Below are 25,108 nucleotides of genomic sequence, written 5' to 3'. Positions count from 1 at the left end.
GGTTGAGTGATGTGAAGAGAGGGAAGAGAAATAAACTATGCGAGGGGCAAAGGATGCGAGGGAAGAAAAAGGAGGCTAAGAGGGAGCCCGGTGAACAGTCTGAGCTTTCCGCATGCGAAGGGGTGCTCTCCCCTTCCTGATGGAGGGGACAGCACTGTGCGGGAGCTTCCAGAAGCTGGCGATGCTTCTCATTGTCCACCATAGGTTTCAATAGATGAAGCACCAATATCGACGGCACAGAGGAAGGAACACAGACAGGACAAGTTCCACCATATGGTTTGCAGTTTTGTGTGGGTCGTCGTATGAGACAGGATGTGCATAATTTCACATTGTGTACTTGAGGTTTTTAACGTGTTGTCCCTAGTCTATATGGGGACCTCGCTGGGACAGCACCAATTTTTTCATGAAACTCGTGACATCGCAAAATCGGGGGACATGTGTGACCAGGGTTCCACTTGATATCATGGAGACAATGCATATCACAAACCTTTTGAACAACCACTACCTTAATTTGCAAAATATGCCATGCATTTCCTTTGCAAAATGTTCTTCAGACATCGCTGTTGTTTTTCACTGAATTATACAGGCCCTGGTTAGTCTTGAGAAGCCATTTACATTTTGCACGGTTACTTCCTTACCTATTTCCTGTTGTGACCCCCCTCTTTATTTTTAATTGCCGTCCTCTTCTCAAGCCTTCCTCTCTAAAGTTTCCTTTTGCATGTGGTGGTTTGTCATTACCTTCTTACTAGTGCGGTTCATTATACACTGCGATATTTGTTTCATTTTGTTCACTTCGCAGACTTTCAAGAAAGCACAGCCGTCCTGGAGTCATTTTATCAGCTTCTTGGCACAGTAAGCATCCAGGCAAATTTTTCTATTTGTAGTTACTTTCAGCCATTTTGTGGGTTCAGAGGTTAATAGGCACCTGTGTGCAAGTTTGTGTAGCACAGGAACCGTGGAAAAACTGGGCCACACATACAAGCAGATTGCACTGGTTGTTTATACAAAAATTAGGTCACAATGGAGCGATAAGTTTACACTCCTGACAATCTCTAAGCTTTTCTTTGTCAAAATATGGTATTGTTGTTGCTGAAATCTCACACGAAGGCGGCATTGTAGAATTCCTGTACTGTGCCAACTGTCTTAAAGGGCGTGACGTGCTGCCTTCTGTGAGTTAGGAAGCACAGAAGGCGCCGCATGCCAATAGTATGTCTGAACTACTTTTGTCGACGGATATGTCGAAACTGGTCATAGCATCAGGGCTTTTGCGAAGACGTGAGGTTTTTGTTAAGATTTCATTGACGCCCAGCCTTGGTTCTGCAATTGAAGCACGCTCTAAAGTTTGTAAATATAATGTCAATTAGTGAAACTTCATTAACAACATAATTAAGCATCCACCTCTTCAAGTATAACCTGGCTGGGAATAGACCTGATTGTACTGTCTGCCATAAGCAGTTAGTAAAAAAACTAGCAATACTGCTAATGGCCCAGATGTGTACGCAGTACTTTTTGAAACATGCTCTTAAATAAAATGAAATGAAAAATGCATGGCATAAAGCAAGTTGCTAAAATGCATGGCACAAAACAAGTTGCTAAAATGCCTCCACTCCATAACAGCCAAACATTCCAGTAAAGGCTCCACCCAGAAAACTGCACTGGTTCTCTGTGCCTCTGCTGTTACATCACAGAAATGAGCAAATGTAATTGGCGGGCACATTTATGCAAAATCTTCTCAGGTTGTGCAGTGGTGTACTCATGACTGCATTCTTAAGTTGTTGACGATTATAGGTCACTTTAGGCAAGCTGCATTTGGAACATGACTTTGTGCCCGCACCCAAAATACTTATTAGGACAAGACCACATTTATAGACTCAGTGTAAGTAATTGAAAAATCTTAATTTTTGCATTGTTTTGTTTTGTTCCTGTCTGCATTCACTGCAAGAGAGACGTCAAAAATAAAATCTAAATGTTTGCACAGAATTGTCGCCTTGCAAAAAGGTTGTATAAGGCTTTGCCTTTGGTGAACTTAAAGCGTCAAATGTAAAATGACGTCACTGCAGCTTGCCCGCAAGGCTGCTTACCTGCTGAGCAATGAGGCCGTCAACCTATCCATGGCGTTCCAGTGTGGTAAGCTGCTTGCATTGTTATTTTTGCTTGCTTTAGACTTTACTTTGGACAAATTCAGATGAACAAATAAAATGTGTGCTTTATCAGAAGTTTCTTAACAGAAGTGATCCACAGAAAAGAAATTACGCTCTTACAGGTGCACTCAAATATATATTAAAGCGAAAAGGTATGTGAAGTGAGGAGACATTTATTGCATGTGCATAATTAAAGTCACCCTTGTTTATGCCATTCAGTAATTTTAGATGCTGTCACTGCGCAAAGTTGTGTGTTTTCACAAAAGCTGCTGTTTCACCCAACTCGCTTACAAATTCTTTAGTGCACTCGTGTTGTTGAAGAAAAATGCTCCAAGGAATGAGAGCATTATTGGCTGCGCCATGTTCAAGCACCACTGGTTCTTGCAACTTCTTGACAGTTTCCTCACCATCACGATCAGCCTGCAAAAGCTCCACAAGGACCTCTTTCAGTTAATGTTTCCGTGATGTCAGTACTGCAGGTTTCCGTGTCATCATTGACATTGGAGTTGTTGTTTATGCTCATAGAAGTTTGCGTCATTAGTATTAAAGAAATTGCAGCAGATTCAATGAGTTGGAATCCTTATGCAGCAAAGCTTTTGTTTGAGTGCATATGTTCTAGTGCATATCAGAAGTGCATATCAAGAAGTGCCAACTCTCCGCCTGTATACTACCTAAATAACGTTGCGTTAGAAGCGGTTACTTCATATAAATACCTGGGTGTTCATATTTCTGCTGATCTTAACTGGACGCGCCATATTGAATACATTACTAACAAAGCTAACCGCATGTTGGGCTACGTGCGCCGTAACTTTTCCAAAACTCCATCTTCTTTGAAATTACTGCTTTATAAAACACTAATACGTTCTAATTTGGAATATGCCGCCGCGATATGGGATCCGCATCATGAAAAACTGATAACTTTACTTGAGCTGGTTCAAAATAACGCTGCTCGTTTTATCCTGTCCAACTTTAACCGTACCGCAAGTGTAACAAGCATGAAAGCTAATCTTTCTTTACCTCTTCTAGCATCCCGCCGGCAGACAATTCGTTTGAGCCTTTTTCATAAACTATACCATCACCCCATGCTACGCGATTCTCTCATTTCGTCCCCCAGATACGTGTCAAACCGCATTGACCATCGTCACAAAGTTGGCATTGAAACATGTAACACTAAAACTGCATTTCAGTCTTTCTTGCCTCGCACATCACGCGAATGGAACCGCCTTCCTGCAGATATAGTCAACATAATTGATAACCAGCATTTTCGTTCTGCACTAGCTAACATTGTATAACAGGAAGATGATAATACTTGTTCTGTAATATGCATTGTTTTTATTTATGTATTTCTGTTTTGTAACCACTCCCCTCTTTAATGCCTTTGGCCCTGAGGGTTCAATAAATGAAATGAAATATGAAGACTCGAAACAGGAATACGCGTACACCCATGTGGGCAGGTGCAAACTCACAGAAGCGCAAGCGCACACAAATTATACCGAGCCTTTTGTTAAGCAGAGTTGCTAACTACTAGCGAGTACGACGGACGCCTTGAACTCATCATGGTTTCTGAGGCAGCATGTAGATGTACGTAGCGCAGTGGGAATCCATTCTATCTGCAAGAGATGCTTACTTCCTCATTACTGTGTAGGCACACATGCGCGAAGGTGAGCCTTCTGGTTCTTTTTTTCCTTTCCCTCACATGGCTAGCACCGCAGGATGGATGGATGTTATGAGCATCCCCTTTGGAACGGGGTGGTGGTTTGCGCCACCAAGCTCTAGCTATTATACTGCCTAATGTCCTACCTAGGTTAAACAATGAAAAAAGAAAAAAAAAAGAACACTGTGAACTACCGCGCCCAAATTTTCTGATCCCCTATTGCGAACTGTGCTTTTGTATGTCTCCGTCTTTTGTCATTTCCCTACTTTTCTTCCACCAATTCTCCAATCGCCTCTTACTAATGCCTATTGCGGACATGTTTGCTTTACCACTGCTCCCGCTGAACCCAAGGGCTTCAAGGAGGCCAGCGGTGCCTAAATCGACCGCTGGGTAGACGTCTTCACATTCTGATAAAACATGCTCAGTAGTTTCCCTAGCTTTACGGCGTTTCCCTAGCTTCGCAGATGAGCGAAGGCAAGCACCATCTGGTGGTGCTGCAAGGAACTCAACAGAACGCGCAGCACGTGTGCTCCGTTGTGAACGACTGGCCTAATCAGCAAGGGAACAGCCAGGCTGCAGCCACACTCACGAATCCTGGCGAGGTTTACAAAGAAGAGCTTCGCTTTAAGAAAACCACAGCAGTTCAAGTTTGACAGGATTGCCGGCAGAACATAAGATGTGCCACACAGGCAAAGAAAATGCTGAACTTCAAGCGGCTTTTTCGTGTTCACCTTATGGCTAAATGTCATGCTTACCAGTAGTTTACCAAGTTCTAACAACTCTGACAATCAAACAGGGCTCTTGGAAACTTGAGTTCTGTTGAAAACTTGAGTCCTGACTAATGGATTTTGTGAAGTGTGCTAGCTGCATTTTCCACATATATCTGCGAGGGACATTGAAGAGACACTTTACCGCGCATAGGTAGTAAATTAGTATGGTATGAGCAGTTTTGTTAAATTGAAGTTGACTATCTTGATTATTGCTGCCCTCCCCTTCCTTTAACTTTGTTCAATATTGTACCCTTCAGTTCAATGTCAACGTTCCTTGTTTCTATTTAAGCTATCGTGGCCATTACACTTCCTGAGAAAGGGACTGTCAAGGCAGCTGCACTGTTCCTGGTAAGTCTATTCCGTTGCTTCTTTATTGCTCCTTTAATTGTTACTACTTAATAATTACTATGAAGATAAACATTAAATCAGTGTGAACTGATAAAGTGTTCGTTAGAAACTGTATTTTTGTTAATTTCATAAGAGATTGATAATTAGAAGGAAAAATCAAGCCCAAAATTTTTTCTTGTATTTCAAGCCGAAACACCCTGCACCACAATGTCAGTGCAATGTCACTGATTTTAAAGAATTTTCTCATATTCTGGCCATTGTGGATAGTAAAAGTGTTTGCAACTTGCCATGTTCATTCTTTGGCTTCTTTAGAGTAAACATAGTTCATATTTTCCAATAAAAGAAATTAACTAGACCAAACCAGCCGGCTGTGAGTCTGAAACGTCACTGCGAACTGGTGCACGAACCTTAAAGTGGCGTTGCCGCCACTCTTTCATTCATGCTCTCTCCTACCACACATTCTCTCATGGTAGGAGTTGCTTTTTTGGTATTGTAGAATAAAGTTATTTAGTACTAACACAGCTCAGCCTGTCTTTCTTTTTAGTGTCCCTTTAAGTCTTGTTCTCTTGTCGAAACGTTGGCTTTAGTGACATTCCTCATCTTAACACGATTAATCACTAGAAACAACAATGTCCATAATTCGTGCGTTATCATGGGTGTGCTTGTGCACCCTAACAGGGATGTGATAACGGCTGCGCAGCAAAAGTGAATTACATGAGAGTGTAAATGAAACTCTCATGATAGTAAGCATGGTACTCTCAAGGTAGTTGGGATCCAGCATAGGGCGAACATATTTGCTCGCTATCCGATCGCGGTGAGTCGGACTTCTAGATTTGTCACGCGCCCATCGGCATGTTTTGTGGATAGCAACTCAACTAGCAGGCATTGATCTATGAAAGGTGCAATAAATGCCCTTGTGATTGTTTGCACTACTGTGTTGTCGTTCCTTTGTCCCAAGAGCATGGGTGTGAGAACCCCACAAACCACAGAATGAAAATGTTTAATTAGATGTTGAAATTGATAAATAACTGATGAACTTGAAGAGGTGTCTTGAGTGAAGACATATTATTTGTGGCCCCCATGGAGGAAGGAAACAAAGCTGAAGGAGCATGACATCAGTCAGCTAGCATCGGTAAGCCAACCTGCTCTGACACTGTTCGGCCTTGTCCTCGGGGCCTATCTGCTTGTTGACTCTCGGGAAGTAGGCTGGGCCTTGAACGCATTTTTTTGGTTTGCAGTAGTGTTTAGTGATGTCCTTGTCACGACCCACACCCGCTGCCACCCGTTCTACTCTCTCCCATACTTTTCTCGCTCTCAGCAGCTAGAAATTACCGCTTGTGTATTGGGCGGCAAGAGCCAATTTCCCATGAAGCTTTCCCATGGCTATGTTGACAAAGTGCATATGGCTTTGAGTAAATACTATACACAGGTGAGCTCAGCAGCAGCACCCTTTTTTTTTTCTTTTCTGCAGGCTGAGGTGATCCAGCAGAGCCAGCAGCATGTGTCGCTTGTACAACTTGTACAAGTAGTCAACGCCTACCGGTTGTCCCTTCTGGAGAGGTGTCTCATGGTGTGCTTGTTTTGCTTGATTTCGCTTTACGAGTGATCGCTTGTGTGGGCTGTTCATTCCAAGCACTGATAGCGTCATCCATCGGCGATGTACAGGGTGTGTACAGCTCCTTGAAAGCCCTTGAAAAGTTTTTTTACCAAAGGCCTTTAAAATTTCTTGAAAACATATGTGCTCATTTAGTATTCCTCAAAACCGAGCTGTTGGCTAATCTTTTACAGGAGCCCTGAAACACTTCTTGAACATAGTAAGAAAAACATTGCTGATCTGTATAAGAGTATCCCATGAACATGTGAGCCAAATATTATTGTACTTCATGCAGCAGTGAATTTAGAATCTAGTGTCAAAAACTGTGAAAAATTGCTTGCCCTTGCTTCCACAATGTCGTAGTACAGCGTCATCTCAAGCAGCTGGACCCACAAACAGCTATTGGCCGATTTCCTCATTGTGAGAACATTCTCAGTATTACGCAATCGCAAATTTTTAGTTAAAAAAATGAAACATACGTCTGTGATCTAAAAAATACAAAAAAATTAACGTCATATTTACATTGCCGCATTACGAAAAAAAAAGTTGCGCATAGCATCGTCTGCTGCACGTGGCCTTCAAGATAGCAGCGATGTGCTACATAGCGTCGTCTGCCACGGGCTGCCGCAACCATCGCCACAACGATGCATGATTAACCCTTTCACCACTGAGACACTAAACTTTTGGGCAGGGCTTTGCCCCCTTGGCTTCTGCCCTGTGTAGCTTTTATCGCGCTAGCGGAGGTGGAAAGAGAAAGCCGCGAGTTGGTGGGATAACTTCCCTTATGCTTGAAGGATTGGAAAATTCTTGCGGCATGAGATTCGTGCAATGACATCCTTTAATAGCAAGGCCATTCTACGATTTGTTGGAAAAGTGTTTCAAGGCACCTTTAGGGATACAAGAGGGTAGGTGCCCAACTGGTATAGGCCTGTGCAGTCTGCATGCAGTGTGTATATGCCTATTTGTATATGTATGCATATACAGTCGACTTCCATTAATTCGACCCTCACGGGACTGACAAAAATGATTGAATTATCTGGAAGGTCGAATTAAACAAGCTGCAGAAAAAAACGTCAAAACACACCTCTGATTCATTTGGCACTGTTTGCCAGATTCTAACATGCCCCCGAGTCAAACGCGCTCCTGCTTTTTGTGTGACCAAAGTAGGAAACGAAAGTAGAGATAACATTAAAGCTTCTAAACAAAGTAGAAACCTATTGCACATCCGATTTTTAGCAAGAAAAATGGGCAAGGGTCTAATATGTGTTTGACGTAATATGTAGTTCTGCGGAAACCCGCAAAGTGGAAAGAAGTAATTAATAAAGGGAAAACGAGACAACCACCAAATTGTAGCAGTTGCTACAAAGGAAGCCCATACGAGTTCCTCGAAAGAAAAGCCTCACAGTTTAAGAAAAATTTGTCCTTGTCCAGGGCTTGAACCTGGGATCACCGCCTTTCCAGGCAGCTGCTCTACCATGTGAGCTAACCAGGCAGCTGGCAGATGGCAGGGCGAAGTCGAACTTGTGAACAACTCGAAGCAAACGTTTTTGCAGAACTATTATTTGAAACTCTTGCCTTCTGTCAAACTCTTGCCTCAAACCAGCGTTATTACGAAGACAACACGACATGCATTTGCGAGACTGAAGTGGCAACAAGTGAAATTTACCGCAGTAAATGTACTTCTGAAACACACAAGGCTGGTTCGTTGACATAACTCTAGTAGCTAGAGCAAGATGTCTCATCTTATTTGACTTGCACTGGAATGCCTGTTGTATTCACGGGTAGTGTAATGCACTGCATGTTTATGAACTGATTGCATGCAAGTTAAATACCCTCGATAAGTGGACTGCACAGAAGTGATTTTCCTGTTGTCCTGCCCTAAAAAAGAAGTGCAAGGAATACTGAATGCCTGTCTTGTCACCACAGGTGGTTGGTGGCGGTGAGTCGCCACGGTCAGCGGTAGAGCCCATGGCTGACGTGGTGCTGGCACTGACCAGGCAGAACCTGCAGGCCACCACCCAGGTCATCACGCAACTGCTCTCGCAGCCAGCTTTTCCAAGTCCACAGTTGAAGCAAGAACACAGAGTGCGCTACTTACATCTGCTACTTAGGTGAGGTCACTGCCGTAGTAGTGTTTGGTTCATGCAAAGCAGTGTTGGTAACTGCATATCATATTGACCGCAAATAAAGACGGGGACAGAGGGAGAGAACACATAAACAGCACGGGCGGTAACTTTCAATTGTTTTATTCACGGCAGCCCGTGGGCATATATAGGCATATATAACATGCGCAGATCGCAGCAAACAAGAACACTCATCAGCCTAGCGTGGTAACCAATTATAAAAAAAAAAAAATCTATTTCCGATTGAAACAACCTAATGGAGGTGTCACTAACACAGCCTTGGCCTTTCTTTTTTATGTGATAAGCCTCCATCAGTTCGCGTGCAGTCTGGTCATGGCTTCTCCCCAGAATCTTTATCTCCTTAAAAAGAGGTGCACTGCGACAGGCATTGCAGTGCGCAGGCAAGTGCGCCAATTCATCTTTCGTTAACTTTTGTTCATGTTCCTTGGCTCGGTGACACGGTGTCACGCAGCATGCGAGGTAACTGCTTCGGTTTAGCAGAAACAGTGCCCCGGCAGCTACCAGGCATCTCGCAATGCTGGCATGGTTGTGCGCATCACCAACAACATTGCAGGACTTGCATCTCAATTTTGCACAAGATGAGACTGAAGTTCATAGTTTGAACTGTGCTGCCTGTTGTGCTCAGATCATTGTATGCACCACAATGCGTTACGTGCACAACTTCTTGCAAGAACACTGGTGTTTTTGTGCACGGTGCTCATGCCAGCAGCGCAAGGCAGAATGCTGCTTTGGCTCGACTGCAGAGTCGATGGAGCCCGGCATGACAGTGCACACACTTGGCTTCGTCACTTTTGCAGCCGAATGCACTGTTCATCTCTGAGTCTATCTAAACTTCCATGACTGGGCCGCATATGGCACTTTAAAGGGGCACTGCAATACTTCTTGAACGTGGTAAGGAAACACTTGCAATCTGTCTGCAACGCTGCCATGAGCATGCGAGCACAATATTCTTCTGCATGCAGCAGGGAGCCTGCAATCTCACATAAAAGACCACTATCTCTCTCCTGCAACTTTCATGGCCTCTACTATATTGCCCCAGTCTGTCATAGTTCATGTCGGGATCCATGCCCATGTAGATCTCATAGGACTTGTCGTCGTCAACTCGTAGTTGCCAGCCATCGAGCAATTGTTCATGCGTGTTACTCTCAAGAAGAAGCTTGCGCATGCATGCAAACCCCTCCAATCTCAAACGTGGAAGCTGAAGTTGTTCACGTGTCTCTCCCATCCTGTCATTGCTCCATTGTCGTTCTCGCGCACCTTTGTCAGATGCTGACCTTGAAATTCTACTATGTGGGAAGAAAAAGAGAGGAGTGATTGGCAGGGCATTGCTATCAGCGTCACCCCAGCTGAGAGTGTTGAGGAAGAATGACAGAAGTAAGTGTTGGACTTTTTACATAATGCAAAACCACGCAATAAAACAGGACAAGTGAGAAGACGCGGACGCAGCGCTGACTACCAACTGCTCTTTGTATCTTTGCTATTATCAGATCTTCTTTGAAAGTTTCTTTGGAACTATATTCACTGAAAGGCATCGCACACGCCGCTATGTGTTCTCAAGTTTGAAAAAAAGGCAATAGAGTGTTTTAGTGGAGCGTCCTTACAGTACGCTCCACTCTGAATTGCCCCGCTAAGCCACAGCGGAGTGGCAGGCGATTTTCACGTTTTCACGGAGCATAAAAACGCTAAACTAAAACACTCTAATGCTAAGCCCCTTTACCCCTTGTGGAGATAACTGGTCGTAACAGAATTGTTACCACCAATTGCCTTGTCTAATCACTGGTGTGGACTGCATGTACAGCTGGTGATACAGATGAAGACACGGTATATAGTACTTGCAGTGATATGTGCCCTTCATCTGTTTATTGTCTTCCTGTTGCGCTGCAGGTTATAATGACTCAACACAAACTAGCCTGATCTTCAGTTCTTCTGTGTGTACACGTGGCTGAAAAATTTTTTTCTCTGAATGCAGAGAGAGGACCAACAAGCGCCTCATAAAGGAGGCACTCGTTGAAATGAGCCTGGTGTGCCGGGGACTCATTGGCACAGAGTACGCAGCCCAGACAACGCAGCCATTCCCGTAGGCTGCTCAACGAGCTCTGTGATAGAGAACAACTTTTTATGGTGGGTTGGGTGGCTCTTGTTCAACATAAAAAGGGTTTCTGTGCGAAACAAATATACAGTAAAGGCACACGAAACGACAGGGCGTAGTGCGTGCTTCCAACTTATTGAAAGAAGCATCAACAAATGAATAAGCAAGTAATCAAATCCTTTTCTGTTTACCCCAAGACAGGGTCTCAAGTGTGCGAGCGTGTCTTTCATTTTAATCACCGACAAAGATGCTTTATTTCCACATAGTCATATTTGACAGATTCAGCATTTAAATGTCTGACCCTTAAAACATTTTCTTGGGTGAGTTGGCTTATTCATAACTAAGGAGAGAACAGTACAGGAGGACGAGAAGAGCCATGTCAGTTGTCATCTCATTCTCGTTTGTTTAGTGCTGCTGCTTTCTCCCGACTAATGTTGTGTTAGCATATACTGTTTATAACATAAGTCGTTGGAGCCGTGAATTTCTGCATTATCACTGAAACATTTTTCAAAGGCTGTGCACATGCAAAACATGTAAATCAAACAGCTGCGTGTGTCCTGGAATTGAAGCTTACGACTGGGATGTGCCCTCACTATCGTTGGCAAGGTGGTTTCTCAACTTTCCAAGTTTCGTACCATCACTGCAAAGCATTTCGTTGACTCTGCACTAAACTGCAACTTTGGTCGCCGACTCTTGACAAGACCGCACTGGTTAGGCCCAACTGGGAAGCATGCAGTCACGGGAAGCTTGCCCTTTATGTATGTTAGTACGAGCAGACGATTTCACGGAGATCTGACTTGAGATCACGCACGCAGACTGAACTGATGGCAGCTCGCTTGAAGTGGGGTTCACAGGCGATCAGCTGGCAACTACCACAAACACTCATGCCGAAAGTTTGTATGGGCACGCACTGGTAAGAACGACGAAAGCTCATGTGGGGACAATGTTCCCAACTGATGAATTTGCAGGACACACAGTTGAAACTGGCAAACGTCGCAGAGTCAAGGCCATACGTGTGATATTTGCACTTCGCGATGATGCGCATCATGCCAGGCAATTGCAAAACGCACTTGCGGCCGCGGCTGATTTTTTCGTGGTGCTGGAGTTGTAAAAAAACAATAAATTGATTTTACAATTGAAGTTAGTTTTCCTGGCCTGCCTGATAATCCAGACATTCTTGCAACGCCGTTTGTGTCCGGAAAAAATCATTCGAAGGCTGTATTTACTTTCTGCACACAGACTGAAGAGCCAAAGAGCAACAATATGCGTATGTTTCGTGTGAACTGCACGGCGTTGACAAGTGGTCGGAGCAAAAGGCTTCTCCATCACTTAGGCCAGCTTAGGAAACCCCTGCACACCCTCTGAGCCAGCATGTTGCCGCCACATTTTTTCTTTTTTTCCCCTCCATTCTTTGTTTGCCCGCTCTCTCTGCGTCTCCTCCTCCTCCGCATCACCTTAGTCGCTCCCTCATCGGCCTACGCATCTCATTGAGAAGCACGCTCGCTGCCTCTCTTGTCCACATTATAGCCAGTATTTTGTCTCGCGTGGCTGAACTATAAGCGCTATGCGTATACATTTAGTTCTATGGGAAGGTAAATGTGACTGGTGAAAGACGGCACTGCATCCTGTCCTGCACTATAAGTGGTGTCGTTACTAGTGGTCTGAGCTGTATATGATACATGGCACTTGTAATAGCTTGCTTATATATTCCTTTGCCAACATGTCCTTTAGTAAAGTTGGAACTGTGCGCTACGTCCCATCATTTCATGTGCAATTTCTGTGTATTCGTCTCTTTGTGCAGTAACTATTCTGTCTGTGATATCATTCTTAGTACATTGTTTTCTTTTTGTTCGCACATCATAGCAGATGACAAAAATCAGTGTGCTACTGACTTCTAGCGCTCATCAACGCATTTACCATTGTTGTGAAGATCTCAGCCACACTTCACACCGCGAGACCCTGCTGTGTACAGCTGTGTGTGGATGAAGCAATAGCAAGACTGTCCAGCAGATTGCACGTTGTTGCCAAAATTTTCCTGTGTGTTCACGAGTGACTCACCTTGTATTGAACGCCTCTCCACTCAATGCTTCACCTCAACTCCAGAAAGTAAAAGGCAGTTGCTATATGTTAACAATGCGCTGAGGCGAATTCTGAGCTAAGTCAGGCAAGATTACCATCTGCTAAAGTCAAGGCAGTTTTCTTCTTTAGCTTTTCTCTACCAGGCACAGGGACAAAAATTTGTACAGTTATAGTAGACTTTCAGTGCGTGAAAATGAGCATCTTAGTGTCAGCTTTTTGTACCGATTAAGCATCCTGCACCAATGAGCAGTAACTGTTCTGTTGGCCTTGTTTTCTTGTACAGTTTCATAAAGACGTTCACAACTGAAATTGAAACCTTGTCTTTGTGTTCTCTTATTTCCAATTTCTTTTTCTTGTTATAAGAATCTGCAAACTGCAGGTAATGTGTGTTGTGTTGCATTTTGGGCTAGCAAAATCTGAACTATTTGTGTGCACTTCAGATGTTATTTTGCAGGTACCTTTCACATTGACGCTCTTAAGATCTATGCTTTCTTCATTAAAGGGACACTAAGGAGAAACACTAAATCAGTTTACGCTGATAAAGTATTCTTTCAAAACTCTATTGCCATTAATTACTTTCACTATAATAGGTTGATTTTTAGAAGAGAAAGTTCTCTTTCTGAATTTCCTGCCAAAACCCCAGTGCTGGTACGCTGGTGCGTCATCATAGATTTCAAAGTACTTTTTCGTGTTTGGGCGAAGTTGGCTCGATAAAAGTTATTGAAACTTTCTATGTTCAGTCCTTGGCTTCTTTAGAACACAGTGTATAGTCCATTTTTACTGATAATGAATTAACTAGGCCTTAGTAGACGCCGTCAAAATTGATGACGTTAGACAAAAGAAAGACGTCGCCCGTCATTTTCTTTGTCTTTCCTTGCTTACCAAGCCTTTCATTGTGGTAATAGTGGCATTTTTGGCATTGTAGAAGGGTAATGTACTAACACGAGTGAAATCGTTTCTCTCTTTAGTGTCCCTTTAAAGTTTCAAGCCTGCAATTTTGTTCTGTACCATGACTGGAACATTGTAATGGGTCTTTTTGTCTTCTTTTCTCATCATTCATCTGATCAACACAGCAGCTTTGTCGTAGCCATATTTGGCTAGTGTGACATAATATGTGATTGGAAAAACTTTCAGCATGTTCTTTTCCTTTAGCAAGTAGTGTCAGCTCTAATAGAGCATTGAGGAGATTATCGCATAGTCTTCAGTAGCAACCCTTGCAGTTAATGAGAAAATTCTGGAATACAGGCTATGCACCAGGTGCCATGTGCACTAACATTGCAAAGTCATGTGCTGCGAAATACAATCCGCCACATAATATTCTGGAGCACACAAATGTGTGGCTGAGCTCTGTGGAGCACCACTGCAGCTGCCACGGCCATGCATTGAAGCAATTTTGTGCAGGCGCAGTGAAGCTTAGAGGCATTGCTTTGTGTCGCCTGCAACTTTATTTGCGCCTGCCAAGCCTGCGTCTTAGTGCTGTGAAGTAAATTTTGCTTTCAGTAGCATGTTGCCATTGTGGCAAGCCAACCTTGAGTTAGTGTGCCGCGTGCAAAGGGACTGCGGTTCCACCAGCTCAAGCCCAGTACGCTGCCTCATCAACACCAGTACCATCGGCATGCGAGAACATCGTAGCAGACTGCACGAAGTCGCGCCTCCAGGCATCGCTGGGCCTGGAGGCGTGAGGCATCGCTGGGTGCTGATTATTCATCCCTAATAGTCCTGGACTGCCCGAGGCGGTGCTTTCAGCCAATGAGCATTGCATACGCAGCCTCTCTGGCAGCCCAGGGCACTCCTGAGCAGTCCGGAATGAAACATAGAAGAGGCCCATTGTACCTGTGCAGGTTTTCTTCAAGGCATGACTGCAGCACTAACATTCGAGTTCATTCGAGGAGTGCACTCCCATGTACTGCACTATCTTGTGAGTGAGTGTACATTCTCATTAAAAAGGTGCTGTTTCATGTCGCCACCAGCTGTGGCGACTTGGTAATGGCGTTCTGCTATTGAGGGCGTGGGTTCGACACCTGGGTACCATGTCTTCCAAAAGGGAGCAGAATGCAAAGCATTTGTGTACTTTAAGTTTAGGTACACATCACTCTCTAACATTTTAAATGAAGTGTTGAAAAAGTATATACATTTATATAGTGCCCTTTAATGCCAGACATTTAACAAAATTCTTTATTTTGAGGAGAAGCTGTTGGCAGTCGAATGCTGCTGTACCATTCCTACTGTATTCTAAACAATGCACCATGTCCACACAGAACAATGCACTCCCATTCCCTGGCCATCACTGCGCTGAGCTTCTTTAGCCAGCATAACCTTGAGAATCGGTGGTGCGACTCTTGAGTCGCACCACCAATTTAGGAGTCTATGGCATAGAGTTTTCTGCAGTTAATAGAGGGGAACTCTGGTGCTGCAATCATTCAGCCACCATGGGAATGATGGGTAGCACATGGATTTGTTTGATCTTTGTGCTTGGGGCTTCAGAAGTTCTTGTGGCCTCATTTATTATGCTTCATCTGGGCCTAAATTGGCCTCGGTTTCAAAGAAATTTATATATTTTCTTTTTACGCAGAGGGTAATAAGACTCTGCAAGCACGCATAATCACAACTAATTGCAGTGATTCAACTTGTCCATGCTTCCGCGGTGCAATGGTTTCAATATCGGGCTTCTGTGCTACAGGTAACGTTTGTTTAATTATATATAATGCAGTACTTTGTTAAAAATGGTCACTGTGCAAAGTTACGAAGCCATTAAAAGCCGGAAGGACGAAGTTTAGGCAAATTCATGTACTACCCACCATTGGCATGCTGGCTGAACTGCTATGCTTGCACCTGCCATAGACACTAAGTCCACAGTTCCCTCTAGTAATTGTATGAAACTCTCTGGTTCATGGTGTATCGGCAGCATCATTCTCCAGTACCAGATTGTGCCACACTGCTGCATCTGTTAAGGAATGTAAATGTCTTGTAATTCACTGGATAGCCCAGTGGCTATGGCGTTATGCTGGTGAGCTTGAGGCTGTGGTAGCCACCGTAGGCGTGGATTCAGTCCCGGCTATGCCGCCCACCCCCCTATGAGGGCAAAATGCAAGAACACTCGTGTGCTTAGATTTTTGTGAACATTAAAGGAACCCCAAGTGGCCACAATCTGAAGTCCCCCACTTTGACATGTTTCATAATCATATCGTGGTTTTGGAACCCAAACCTCCAGAAAGTAATTAGAGGACAGTGCCCTACTGTTTATTACCAGGTGATGGTATCTGAAAAAGCATAGTTATAAAACATTTTCAGGTGGAGACTTGCGGCATGCAAAATTGTGCAGAAACCACCAAGCATATTAACGTGGCAGCATTAGGACGCTCATGCGAATGAAAGCCCGGCCATGTTCGTTGGTTAAGTCTTGGTGTTGGAGAGGAGAGAAGTCTGTCACATCATGAGTGGAAAGGGGAAAAGCAGAAGGGAGATGAGAGAGCGTGGTGGTGAGAGTTTGTTTCCATCGAAATGTGCTGTGGTAGCCAGGCTCGAACCCAAGGCCTCAAGCTTAGCAGTGCAGGTTTACTGCTGTGTTGAAGTTAGGGATAGAAATGCTGTACGGGCTTCCTGTTGGAGGAAAATGCAGGAAGTATTTCCAACAAAATTGTGGATATTCAGTTGCAGGCACAAGTGTAACACTGTTTGGCTCAGATGTTCATGACATTGTGCAATAACTAAATTTGTTTTGCCCTGAGCAGAAATTGTTTCAGGGCCCATTCAAAGAACTTGGAAGTGTGAAAATTAATTCAGGGCCTTTCAAAAATCAAATGGAGTTTAACAACACACACTACCAGATGCACTATGGTGTAGTGCTCTGGATAAATTCCAACCACCTAGAGTTTTACAGCGAAGCTGTTAGCGAGAGTCTGCGATGACATCCCTGTAGCGGCATGTGAAGGCATGGGCGATATCAGATGCAAGTGCGATGCAATGTGGCGGATCCCCGAATTTGCTTTGAAATGCATAGATATAAACTATAACTATAAAAGTTTCCTTATGTATACATCATTCGAATAGGAAACAGCTTGTACACAGTTTTATTTAACCTATAATCCTTTATTTTTGCCTCTCATGCCATGTTAATATGCTGGCCCCGCGTTGGCCAGCTAGAAGTTTCTATGGCTTCGACGGTGAAAGCCAACGGTGTGGAGCTGCAACGCGGCCTGTGTGGGAGCCATTACTATTGTCGCAAAGAACAGACAGCCATGAGGATGCAGCAGCAAATGCTGCCGCGTTCGAGCGAGGCTGCGAGCCAGCAAACAGATGCCTAGTAGTTCTGAAGGGTGCAAGAACTCGCTTGTAGAGATTTGCTGTCTTCGATGTATCACTTGTCATGCTGGCGTGCACCTGTGAGGGGCTTTTCAACATGCACACAAATATAGGCACATGGGTGTTTTTGCATTTTGGCCTTATTGGAATGCACCTAAGGAGCCGAACCCATGACCTTGTGCTCCACAGTAGAACCAGCATTGCCATAGCTACTGACCAGTAGATCTGCTGAATTTTCAAATATTTAGCGATTGAGTGATTGATGAAGCTCTGGAGTCTACAGTGTTCTGTCAAGTTTCAGAAGAATAGAATCTGTTGTTTCGAAATTTTGTACCTTTTCTACTGCTTTCTGTGAAATAATCAACTTTTATTTTGTGTGAGCATCAAGCGATGTGTCTTGTTTATTTTTAGGTTTAAGGGTTTAGGCAAAACACCGAACACTTCACACAAGTTTTGGAAGTGCCTGAGATGACATCTGGTACATGAAGTTTGAAGGTTGGAACAAGGCGTCCTTTTAATAGTTGTGGCGCTCGGGATTTCCTGTGCACCGTGTGGTTTTTCAAACCACATACTGTGCCAAGGAATTTGGAGCTAATTGCGGATAGCAGATTGTAGAACTTGATTCATGCTAGTAAAAAGTGCCTTTAACCCTTTCAGCGTCACTGACGTACCGGTATGTTTCCGTGCTTGTCCTGCCATGTTCCCATGACATTGCTGTTGTTAGATGTGAATGCAAGGACCAGTGCTTGATAGCATTTGCCATTATTTGTGCCATTTTTGCATTTCCGCATGGCCATAAAAAAAAAAAAAATAAACCAGACACTGAACGTATCTTTAACAGCATAAAAATTTCTTCAGGTTTCTCAAGCAAGAACCTGCTATTCTTTTATTAGCTGCAGCAACATTGCGTAGAACACAGTAAGGTCTCTTTGATTTGCCTGCACTAAATCGTAGTGCAACACTTTTGTCAGTGATTTGAATGCAGGTGACATGAGCTCTTGGTAGCAGACAGGGTGCAGCTTTAGTCGATTTACGGTGCGCGAACGGAAACATCTCCTGCATTGGTTGCGACAGTGCCTCCAGCTGGTGTAAGCAGAAGTAACAAGTTTCATGCCGAGCTTGTTATACAGCAAGTTGCTTTTGTTCGAATAGTTTTCTGTTGGGATGCATTATCTTGTTATAAAAAAAGCATCCACGCATGTAGTATAGATGATGTCTTAAATATGGCGCTCATATGTGTTTCTGTCTCCAGAATCTCTTCTGCTGCGTGCAGCCCACAAAAGCACAGCACAGGAGGAGGGCAACTGTCGCTGGGGTGTAGATTTGGATACCACCTATTACGACTGTGGTCATTATTTCAATGACAAAAAAGAAAAACACCCTCGCCTTTGCTACAAGTGCAGTTATTGAAAAGGCTTGCCTACCTGTAGCACATGAGAGCTCATTCGTTGTTGCACTTATACAAAGTGAATTCGTGCTGCATACTGCACTGTCAAAGACTGGTTTGGAAGGTGTAGCCAAACTGAAGAGACCTACAGCCACTGAGCTATCGGTGCAAGTCTGAAGCTGTCTACGGCAACTTCTTTCACAGCCATTGTGTTTCTTCGAGGCATTAAACTCCATCGATCAGTCTTTCAGTAAAGAGATTTTATTACTTTTAAATGCACTTTTATGGCTCGTGGTCTGTGTAGTGTAATTTTCTGCCACAACAGTCACTATGGAAAAGCGCCTTTGCGCACCAAAATCTGCAGTAATGCTATACACGCAACATCAATAATATGCACGTTAATGTTCATCCTGGCTACTGGCCATTACAGACGAGGAGGTACTGCCCTGAACATCAGGATAGCGGACTCAAGTTTTTAAGTGTGATGCCCTGCTTGCATGCATTGTTTTTGTATAAAGTGTTAACATCAACATTACAGGAAGTTTGCCGCTACTAACAATAAAACCAAAGTTATCAAAGTGGCATGTTTCTGAATAGCCTAAAAGAACATGCAGTGCAAGAACTGATGAAAACTACAAGGCAAAGCCAACAGACATACGACAATGTAGTAGCCATAACTGTCCCAAGTAACTGTAATCATTGGATTTACTCTGGGCCTGTATCATGCAACAGATTTCATTTTCTATTCGTTTTATCCTTGATCATTAGCTGATAACACCAAAGGCATGGTGTTACCATGCTTTTCGTGCAGGCCACTTGCTGAAAAGGGTGATTAGCGAAGAGAATTGAAGGAAAAGAATTCTTACATAGTACGGCTCCTGGCTAACACAGGCGAACTTAAAATTTTTTTTACGCCTTTGCGTCGTTAATTTTATCTGCAATAATACTACTTGCGAGCATTTTCTTTCTTTAATGCTGTATGTTGTGCTTTCCAGTCAGCATCACTTGGAAGCACATGGCGCTACTGATAGCAAAGTACCTGGCGCACTCTGTTATGAGAAAGGGAGCAGCTGCAGGTATTGCATTTACAGCTATGGAACGAAATTACACATGAGAGGGTGAAAAATGTCAGAGTAACACAAGTGTCTTGCCACTAAAACATGACAAGTCAGAATAGCAACAAGGCATTTGCCTATGTTTTTTTTTTTTTGCATGTCCTTAGTCACCTCTGAACTGTGTATTTGGTATAATGCAAGCCCACGGTTCCCTGTCTGTCTGCAAACATTGCATGATGCAGAACACCGGTGAAATTGCCTGTCTAGAAATGTGCACATACACAACCTTTACTGCCACCCAGGTGATGTCGGCACTTTTGGTTGGCTGTGTATTGACAGTTGCGTAGCAGTTTTGATGCTGGTCCACTCTTGACGCCATGGTATTACAACAGTCTCCAGCATCACACTACAGAATACTTGTTTAGGGTCCTGCATCAACATTGCAAAGAAGAGCTATCACAGTTGCAGCCACTCAGTCTTACAAAACATCCATGCACGACCAGCTATGCAAGACAGCAAAGCACGTCACCAACATTCTACAGTGAAGCTCAAGGTCACCAACTAACAAGTCAAGCCAAGAATGATGCCATATAGAAGTTCTGGTTGGCTGTCTGTTTCTTCTCAGACTTGAGCATTTGGTGGTCAACGAAACTTCAAAGCCTACTTGGCTCTACGGAGTCTCCTCGCAGCCGGCTTGCTACAGCCATTCTTCTTAAAGAGTGAGTCAAGCATGCGCACATTGTCTTTGTGTCAAGAAGTCACCGCTTGCGCTTTCGTGGCATCTTGACCGAGCGCAGGTAAGGGTTGTCGACGAGCTCCGGTGGCCTTTCGGGACTGCTCTTGGCCTGTTCCTCTTCCTGCTGCTCAAACACCTGATCCTTGGGAAGCAGCGCTGCTAGGTATGGCTGGGCCATTGGCTTGCAAGCTATCACTGCAAGGGAACAGAAAGAACACTATAAGCAAGGGTTCAGTTAAAAGCTCGGTTTCAGAACTCAACCAGGAGATCATTGCAGCTGTTGCTGATGGGTAACTATGTAGAAGGCATTAGTGATTAACTACCTCGTCTTACAAGATTCCTACAAGATTACTAGAGGGAACTCTACTGCTGCAATCATTCAGCTACTATGGAAATACTAATGGTTAGTATATGGATTTGTCTTGTCTTCAAGCTTGCGGCTTGAGACGTTTCTGTCGCGTTATTTATTACATTTCATTTTTCTAAACCTTCAAGAAGCTATATTTTGCTGGATGCATGACAGCAATAAGGCTCTCTACACATGAGCTTTGGTTGTCTACCGTCTATGTTCCGGCTTCGACCCCATGAGATGGAGTGCATCTGGAAGATATCTTTGCAATGTGACGGCTCCTTGCGTCTACAAGAAAAAGTTAAGGAAAGCACATAGTACTATTGCTGCATTCTAACTTTTTTTCGTGAGTGAACCTATGAAAAAAAGAATTAGCTTACATTAAGTGAAATAGAAAAATTGGGTGAGCTGGTATAAGTTAGACAGTTTTGAACTGTGGTGCAAGAAAAAACTGCCCACTAGAGAAGAGGATTGTGTGTGACCCTCCTCCTGTGCCACAGTTAAAAATGGTTTACATTAAGCGCATAACAAAGTGCAATGTTTCCTTGTGCACCGATGACCTTCCCATTCAGTTACCAAGCATTGGATTCAGCCGCCATCTTGTTTGGACAGCAAAAGTAGCCTGCATCGTTTCTTTATTTTGACGCCGTCTTCACGGCTGTCTCCCTTGCCAGCTTCTGGACAACGGCTGATGTCCACTTTCTTTAAACCGTCTATGTCGAGTATTGGAACACAGCCATAGTTGCAGAACATCCGCCCTACACAAAGGTGGCATTGGGTTCAAATCTTGGCACAGCCTGGTACAGTACTGATTTTTATTCTATTCAGAGTCTGACGCTGTCTTTGCAAAGCATTCTTTTTTTGCTGACTTTGTCAGAACTGAAACAAAGTTTAACATGGCTACTGTCCACTATGCTGCTGTCTGCAGCAATTATTGGAACCCAGCCATTCTGAGTTGTTCTATTCGTAACACAATATTTTGTTGAAGCCACATGATCGCGTGAAGCCAAAAGGAGGAAGTTAGGCAAATCTATGTATAGTGCTACCCGGAATTTCTATATTGGCTGAATCGCCACACTTGGAGGTCTCGCAGAACTCCGAGTATGGAGCACAACAGGGGGGGGTGCTCACGAGGAAATGGAGCTGACTGGTCTGCAAAGAGGCTCTGAGTGGGGCCTGTCTTGGCCACAAAACGGGTCAGGGCACGCTCCACGTCTCGCTTCTGGCTGGCCAGCTTTTCCCGAATAGCTTCATACTCCGTCACGGGCTGCTTGTGTGTCTGTAAGGAAGAGGGGTGGGGAGGGACAGGAAACAGTGTGCGTGACTTGAATGAAGTACAGGAGGTTGGATGACTAGGCCAGTTTGTAGACATTCACGGTTTGATGAGCGAACAAAATAGACGAGAAAGAATGAGACAGGACAAGTGCTCGCTGTGAAAGGTTATTTACACACAGGCAACACCTGCCGCAGCAGCTCAGTGGCTGTGGCGTTAATGGCGTTATGCTGCAGAGCGGAGGTCGTGGGTTCGATCCCTGCCATGGCGGCAAGTTCCCACAGTGGCGGAATGCAAAAACACTTGTGGTACCTTGCCTTGGATGTTAAAGAACCCCAGGTGGTTAAAATAATTCCGAGGTTCCCAGCTACAGTGTGCTCCATAATCAGATTGTTGTTTTGGCATGCAAAAGCCCAGAATTAAAATGCTAATAGATGAAGATAGATTAAGTGACCAGAAAGAAGGCGATGTAAGAAACAAGAGAAAAACATGACATGAAACAAGTGCCATCAAGATGCAAAGCCCAATAAATCTTGGTGCCACTTGATTCATGTCAGGTTATGCTTCCTTGCTTCTTTTTTTGCCTTTTTTTCTGCCTGCTTCACTCATCACCTGTCTATAAATGCTATGCTTCAAATAAACAAGTTTCAGTAAGTGCCTGTCATGTCTTAGCCTTCCTTGTGTGTTTTTTCTTGCTCATGGACTGAATGGAGCTACAAGTATAATTTTTGGACCCAATCTTTCTTTTTATGACAGCAATGGAAAACATAACTTCTAGAACAAGCTGGACTTCTGCTTGCTTACCGGTGTCCGGATGTAGGCGTGTGGATCAGGAAAGGGCACCATGTGTTCGGGGATGTGAGGCGGCAGGGGCTTCTTGTCTCCAGCCTGCAGGATCTTTGGCATCGACGATCGTGTCTGTAAGCCAGCTTGTGAAATGCAAGAAGCATGCGAAAATTAGAGCTTGAAGGATTTGCAGAAGTCCTTTTTTTCCCCACACAAAATCAAACAGTACAACAGCAATAGAATGTAAAGGAAACAACACAGATACTGACCAAGATGAAGGAATTGTTTCAAAACTTGACATTTCAACTCTCGCACGGAAGTCCTGATCACTTGCGAGCCAAAATGTCAAGTTTTCAATAATTTCTTCATCTCAGTCAGCATCTGTTCTTTTTTTATCATGGTTCTTCCCGACCAAGATTTCATCAGACTCTTGACTTCAGCGATAGACTGCATGAATGATGAATCAAGGATATTTCTGTAATCAGCTTCTAGATAATGGAATATGCAGCACAAAAGCCCTTTCAGTCAAACTAGCTGGTAATTAATGTCGTCGGTATAATGTTCTTTATAAAAATTCAGACGTCTAATGAAAGTAACAGGCAAAATCTCATGAAATGTCATGGTAAAAAAAGTTCACATGGCGGACACGCACACACAAAAAAGTTCAAACGCTTTCCTTACGTGTTGGCAGTGTGATGCGGTTCGGACGCTTGACAAAGCTCCATAACGACTCCACATTGATGCCTAAAATGCAAAGAAGATAGTATCAAGACACATAAGAATGTCATGGAAAACAATGACATGCTCTACATTCGTAACGTATTATGTTTTACCTTACTGCGCGCATCGTTTATATAGGTCAGGGCATGCTCCTCAATCTAATCGTTTCACTGAAAAGCGAATCGTACCCATTTCGATGAGGGCCACGAATACATCTCCCGACAAGACCTCGGTTCTCCCGGAGAGCTCGCAAAAGGCTCTGCTGCTTCGGGCGATCTCGATGAGACCTGAAAAGATCGCAAGAAACACTATCGCAGTAAGCGTTGAATGTCGACAGGCAGCTTCAGATGCTGACCCGACAGGTTGATTGCAGACAAAAAACACGGCAGGGCATATGACTATATGCGGAACAAAGCCGTGGATCACTGCACCAAGCGAGTTGCAATACCGTCGTCACAAGGGTCACTTTCGATCGCGTTTGTCTCATTTGGGCAGGCTGCGGAAGGGAGTTAATCATGGTAGAGAAATTCAATTCCAGTTGAAAGTGCACCTAGGGGCCAGGGTTTAGCGGATCGAGTAAGGTGTCAAAATGTCGCTCCACTCAAAGGAGATGCGGACACATGCATAACTGCGACTGATTTATCCAAGTCCATTCTCGCGCCGACACACTTACAGCTTTGAAGCATCTCCACCAGAGACTCGACTGCTACTCGCTCTGCGCTCGAGAAGCCAGTTTCGACACAGATCGAACATACTGCCGCAAAGAGAGCTTTCCGGCGCGCGTTCACAGGGCCCGCGTCATTGGCGGACGACGCCATCTTTGCATCTTCGCCGAGGAAACTCCTGCTATCCCCGCACATTGCATCGCTAAAACATCAACGTTTAAGGTAGACAAATGAAACACATTTCCCCCCACAACACTTCTTTGGCGCTGTAATTGCTGCGAGTTTTTCTTGTGAAATAACAAAAGAAAAAGAAATACAAATATTAAGAAATGATTGAAGCTTTTATGTTGATGCCGTAGTTATATTAACTAAAGCATGAACTCGTGCCATTACCAAATTAACTTGTAGACAGCTTCTGACAACAGCCAACATCATCTCTACATACGAGCAGTCACGAGTACGACGGAAAGCAGACGAAAAACATAACGCAGGTGGTCGTGGTGATTTCCGTGGTCTGATGCGATTGCAGTACTTGGCGTTATTCTATAATAGAGTGACGTGACGCACGCTTGTTCAAAGAACAAATGCCTAAATGTTCCGCGTACGGATGCCGAAGTGGATACGAGCCGACCACTTCCAAAGGCCGACACTTCTTCGGCGTACCGAAGGAACCCGCGCTAGCCGCCAAATGGAGCGCCGCGCTCGCTCGCAAAGGAACGGCGCTAGGCGCGAAGAGCACGATTTGCAACCTGCATTTCTCGGACGACGTCCTGGTCAAGAACTACGAGCACGTCGTCCAAGGCAACCTAGTGCAAATTCCGCGTGGCCGTTGGTGCCTCAAGCCGGGCGCCGTACCGACGCTCCGACTCGCGAGCAGCGTTGACAAACCCGTCAGACGCAAGAGAAGACAGCGCCTGGCAGCAGTGTGCGATTCGCAGGACCAAACCGTGGTGCAAGACGAACGCTTCGCCGCGCTCAGGGCGAGTCTGGCAGAGTGCAAGGACGTGTCCGGTTGG

General features: G+C 44.3%; 2 protein-coding genes across 5 annotated transcripts in view; one reads left to right on the top strand and one right to left on the bottom strand.

Annotated features, from left to right (window-relative positions):
- The window catches only part of cdm (importin-13-like protein cdm), a 50,680-nt gene extending 32,080 nt beyond the window's left edge, over positions 1-18,600 (top strand). The window contains exons 16-22 of one of the 4 annotated variants that reach the window (XM_075672180.1): positions 800-852; positions 2,061-2,127; positions 4,855-4,913; positions 6,385-6,483; positions 8,434-8,618; positions 10,621-10,772; positions 18,374-18,600. In XM_075672180.1, coding sequence (XP_075528295.1) covers positions 800-852; positions 2,061-2,127; positions 4,855-4,913; positions 6,385-6,483; positions 8,434-8,618; positions 10,621-10,732 — 575 coding nt within the window. In that variant the 3' untranslated portion in view covers positions 10,733-10,772; positions 18,374-18,600. Of the gene's footprint in view, positions 1-799; positions 853-2,060; positions 2,128-4,854; positions 4,914-6,384; positions 6,484-8,433; positions 8,619-10,620; positions 12,560-12,603 lie in introns of those variants that run through there. The other 3 variants (XM_075672179.1, XM_075672178.1, XM_075672177.1) reach the window with 3 other exon arrangements.
- A 147-nt stretch (positions 18,601-18,747) lies between these two features.
- Positions 18,748-24,269, bottom strand: LOC142560230 (transcription initiation factor TFIID subunit 8-like). The gene is made up of 6 exons (XM_075672181.1): positions 24,101-24,269; positions 23,616-23,714; positions 23,389-23,451; positions 22,726-22,850; positions 21,780-21,927; positions 18,748-20,494 (listed from the first exon to the last, which is right to left on the bottom strand). The coding sequence occupies exons 1-6, from the start codon at positions 24,243-24,245 to the stop codon at positions 20,322-20,324; spliced, it is 753 nt and encodes a 250-aa protein (XP_075528296.1). The 5' UTR covers positions 24,246-24,269; the 3' UTR covers positions 18,748-20,321.
- Positions 24,270-25,108: the final 839 nt, after the last annotated feature.

This window comes from Dermacentor variabilis, chromosome 10 (assembly GCF_050947875.1).
Source record: "Dermacentor variabilis isolate Ectoservices chromosome 10, ASM5094787v1, whole genome shotgun sequence".
Taxonomy (NCBI): domain Eukaryota; kingdom Metazoa; phylum Arthropoda; class Arachnida; order Ixodida; family Ixodidae; genus Dermacentor; species Dermacentor variabilis.
This window is presented reverse-complemented; position numbering and strand designations above follow the sequence as displayed.

Bases quoted from the DNA above. Each gene is read 5' to 3' on its own strand.
- LOC142560230 (XM_075672181.1), bottom strand. From the start codon at position 24,245: ATGGCGTCGTCCGCCAATGACGCGGGCCCTGTGAACGCGCGCCGGAAA. The intron at 23,452-23,615 runs GTACGATTCGCT...TTTGCATTTTAG, and splicing joins CGTGGCCCTCATCGAAATGG to GCATCAATGTGGAGTCGTTA. The intron at 22,851-23,388 runs GTAAGGAAAGCG...GCATTTCACAAG, and splicing joins CCGCATCACACTGCCAACAC to CTGGCTTACAGACACGATCG.